Genomic DNA, 4,768 nt, shown 5'->3' on the forward strand with positions numbered 1-4,768 from the left:
TGTCTACAGACACTTTTCTTGTTCAAAAAAAACATGCCAAGCATATGTGCATTTTCATCATAAAATAGTGAATTATAATGACTTGAGTTCACCCACTGCCTAGTCAACCAGTGGGTTGTGGTGTTGGTTTTTTTTTTAAAATACTGCAGGCCATATGAAGTATCTTCACTAAAATATCCAAGGACTTCACGATGTACACTTGCCTTTCCACTGTCCCCTTACGTTTTCTGTAATTAAGAAGCATCCGTGATTTCTCCTTGCACATACTGAAACAATCTTCTTATGGCCCACAGAAAGACGGACCTTCTCGAGCAGATGTAACGGCAGGATACTGCATCACGACAACGCGATCATCACGACTGATACAAGCACTGCAACGTTGACTGTCCGCCTGCTGCCATCCGACGATCTCCGGGCATGCAATACAGCAAATACTGCATTTGTGTGGTTGGTTGGTATTTCTACATTGCAAATCATGCCTTCGCAGCAAGAAACACATTCCTGTTGAGAAAAAGGAGATCCCATAGGGTAGTTCAGCCGTGGCTTTTAGGGATATATGTTCTTTCAACTGCTTGCAAAGGTTACAGCTAAACAGACTAATCTCTTCCACCTGGCAGCCTGACCCAAGGCAGCATATAGAGCATATACACTACAACTTCTCTTCCGAATCATGCACCACAGCCTTCCTAGGGTAACTCATCACCTCGTGCTGTCACTGGGCTTGGAAACTGTGATGTGATGTAATACAGCCACGTTAGCTGCACTGACAAGTTCACTGACGCTGTAGAAAACACAGAAAGCTTTCCACCACTTTCCCCTTCTAACACATGAGCTAAAACCATGCATTTGAATGTTTCAAGTTTCAGCTTTTTAAGCTAAAAAATTCAGACTGTAAAAACTCTGTTCCCATTCATTTTTCCCTTCAAGCTTTTGTATTCAGTGTAGCTTTGCATGCTGAACTTCAGACTTTCTTTTTTCAGTTTTCTAGTGCCACAGAACCACTGACATAGCTGATTTTCAGGAGGGAATCCGAAAATAATTTTCCTTACTTGACACTCCTTACTGGAAAAGCCAAGAGAATGCCAATTTTTTTCTAATCCAAAGGCACGAGAACTCTTATAAGATAAAATGCAGCAGAAGGCAGGCTGCATAGCTATTTCATGCCCTCAGTCCACCAAAACCTGTTGAAATCAATGGAAGTTGATTCAGATAACATACAGCTATTTAACACGGATGTTGTCTGCTTCGTCTTTGGTGTCTGAAATCTTTCATGTTAAAAATAACATAACTAACCTTGGTTAGTTAAAAATAACATAGCTAACCTTCTCAACTACTAAGGAATTAGTGGATAATACTTTACTGCAGTGAATAATACTTCGGCGGGATATGCTTGATTATTAAGAATAAACTTCTACCTAGCATCCCAAGGATGAGAGCAGGCAGCAGTTCTAGCCTTTTGTCACGGAGTAAAACTCAGTTGTATCTTGCTTAAGAGCGTGGCCTTCGTGGACAAATTCAGTCCTGCTTTGTGTACTGTACCGCGTGTTATCCGAGCTGTGTTATGCAGAGACGTGACTGGAGTACCTAACGCCCAGGCTGGCGTGCCCAAGGGCTGGCAGTGACAGAGCTGCAGCACCGCAAGCATCGGTGCAGGCTGCAGAGCCTACCTGGGCACCCTACTCAGAACTCGGAAACCAAGGCCCACGCACACCCTAGCAATGCCCCGGAAAGCTCCCGTGTTTCTTTAGAAGTTGTTATTACATCCTGTCACACAGCAGCACAAATAGGAAAGTAGGAAGAAGGGGGTAGTCATGCTTCTGTTGCAGAAATGTGCTTTCTGTTGTTAAATACTGGAGCGTGTATCTTGGCACATCCTCTTCAGCTCAGCAGGAAAAACAAGTACTGCAATGCAAACCTCAAAACCCATCTGCTGCTCTTATACAAAGAGTAGTGCTTACTGTGTGGCCACTTTCTCTGTGATGGTGGCAACCTACAAAATGGCATTCTTCTCCAGTAGCACATTTTTTGGTGACTGATGTACTCTTCCCATGGTCTGTGAAGAGATGAACTGTCAAACAGTATTGAGTACCTACAAAAGAAATTTTAAAATGTTTATTTGCATAAAGTATGCATTCTTTTACAGGGTTTAAAAACTTAACACAATTTGGCAAAATACTCCCATAAAAATGACTTATTTGGGCAGTATAAAGCCATTTTTCAACTTGATCAAAATACTATTTAGCAAGAAATTAATTAGTGATGAAATCTTAGAGCTTAACTGACCCTTCAAGCCTCCAAAAAGGCTGCTATCATTTAAACTACTTATTACCACTATAATCTACACATTTATCTTCCATTCTCTACTCTTTTTTGCAGCACATTCTTGCTTTCTTTGTTTCAGACATGTTTCCTCATTCCTCTAGTTCATTTCTTCCCCTTTCCCACTGTTACTGTGAATATCACTACGAAGAAAAATGAGGAAACATATTTCCATTCTTGTCTATGTATCTATCATTCTCTCATACAAGTATGATGCCTAGTCATTCAGGTCTTGCTGCTCACAAGCAAGCCTATATAGCCTAGAGAGACCATTATACCTTGGGACGGTATCCAAAAGGAAGGGGATAGGGCTGCAAAGGCAATTCTTAAGTTTTTTTTAAACATCATCATTAAAATTTATTCCTAGGAAGCACAAAGCTATATATATACACACACACACACATATATATAATTAATTAATATATTATTGATATATCAATAATGCATTAATTACTATATTAATAATGTATTGTTATACATTACATAAAATGTTTTATACATATCTATAGATATAAATAATTTTTCACTGTTGCTTTGCACTCCGAAATGGTCAAAATATTCACCTCAGCGGAAATTGTATGACTCAGTATTACTAATCACATAACTGAGGGCACCACTGCGTTGGCATGTTAATCCTATTCAGTTCGACTTCTACAAGATGGCTGAGTCAGGGAGAAGCAAATTTAACCATCCTAAAGAATCTCCTTAGTACAGACGCACTTACTTTCAGGACACCACCTATCTTCAGCCCATCTGTTACAGTTGTAATTGTCCACTGCATTATCACAGGTAAAGCACTTAAAGCTGTTTGGAAATGGAGTGGCTTTAAAAATATTAAAATATAGTAAGTTTGCAAATATTAAGGAAAAAAATGTTCAAAATAATACTGTAAGTGCTTGTACACACATATACTTACAAAAACGTATTACATATATTTACATATTTTCAATGATCACTGCTAGACAAATAAAACCTATGAAACAAGTTTTGTAAAAGCTTTTACATTTTTAACTGGTTCTGCTATGCCTGAACTTTAAAACACCTCCTCCTGTTTTATTCTCTCACAATCCAAAATACCATTTAAGTAGTGGTGGGAAAAACAGGAAAGAGAGAACATCTTATATATATGCACTTGATAGTACATCCGCATGTATGTTTGTACAGATACACAAACACAATCTACATTCAAATGGCTTTTGATTCCTTTGATGAAAAAAATACATCTTTAAAAACAGCTTCAGATCTTGATCTCCAACTCTGAAGAAGTCTGAACCCTTTGACAAAGGGATCAAGAGGACTATTTTAAAATCTTATTTACATTATATAAATATATAAATTATTTTAAGATGCGCAGTTCCCTAGATGCACGTATATACCTATTCTATCTAGCTGTCTTGACTGTTTTAATGATACATATCATGAAAATCTTCTCCCCTTAAATGAAGGGATAGAACACTTCTGATGCTAGATAAGAGGCAAAAAAATGATGCTATTAGTGACAACTGGCTTCACAGGTCTCACAAGGTTTTTAATTACCTTCCGTCTGACTGCATACAGCACACCTATTCTTTCCCTTACAAAAAACCCAACAAGATAAAAGACAAACACATCTGTTCTGTATTATTTATGAGAAATCCACTGCATAATTTGCTCTGTAGGAAGACATTTCAGAGACAGAAAAACATAATAAAAGCACTTAAAATGTGAAAACTGTTGCCCTCGTGCACTCTTTAATTTCACAATGCATGCAATTGTTTGTTTTCATTCAGTCAACTCACAAAATCTTAGAAATAAACTAAACTGCTGTGGGTTGAAAAGCAAAAGTTTTATTTTAAACTTTTTATCCTTCATGTTTGAAGAAGACAAACAAACAAAGGATTGAAAGAATATGGCAATTAACTAAAACATTAAGCTACAATTGCATACACAAAAAAAGCATAACTGTCTACTTACGGTCTAGTGGAGGTCTCACATTGTAAAAGTTGATGTTCTCAGCTGAAACCCCATTTCCTGAAAGGATGAAGAACGGAAGAAAGGCTCCGGCCAGCATGTGATAGAATAACAGCATGCTGAGTATTATTGTACATGAAAAGCAAAACTCTTAGGCCTAGGAAAGAAAGGCAATGCATTATTTAGGGGGAATCATAAAGAACTGAGCATGTAGAACAATAAATTTCCTATGAACTACTTCTGAAACCTTGAAAATTCAGTCCGTAGATCTATACTGTGAAGATGGCTAATGCAAGCAAGCATGCAATGATGAACAATGCAAAGCTGAGCAGTTACTGCCTTCTGCTGGCCAAGATCCTGTACAAAGTACTTAAATTTCCACAAATGTAAAAAAGTTAACATTATTTCTTTAATCTATTTGTCCTTCTAAGCAATGTCAATCTTACAGATTCCTTGTAAGCATTCCTAAAAATCAACACCAAAACAGAGCTCCTTTATA

General features: G+C 37.6%; 1 protein-coding gene across 1 annotated transcript; it reads right to left on the reverse strand.

Annotated features, from left to right (window-relative positions):
- Positions 1-336: 336 nt before the first annotated feature.
- LYPD6B (LY6/PLAUR domain containing 6B) lies at positions 337-4,387 on the reverse strand. Its single transcript, XM_075153916.1, has 4 exons — positions 4,273-4,387; positions 3,044-3,142; positions 1,959-2,089; positions 337-501 (listed from the first exon to the last, which is right to left on the reverse strand). The coding sequence occupies exons 1-4, from the start codon at positions 4,385-4,387 to the stop codon at positions 337-339; spliced, it is 510 nt and encodes a 169-aa protein (XP_075010017.1).
- Positions 4,388-4,768: the final 381 nt, after the last annotated feature.

Source organism: Calonectris borealis, chromosome 6 (assembly GCF_964195595.1).
Source record: "Calonectris borealis chromosome 6, bCalBor7.hap1.2, whole genome shotgun sequence".
In the NCBI taxonomy this organism is placed as follows: domain Eukaryota; kingdom Metazoa; phylum Chordata; class Aves; order Procellariiformes; family Procellariidae; genus Calonectris; species Calonectris borealis.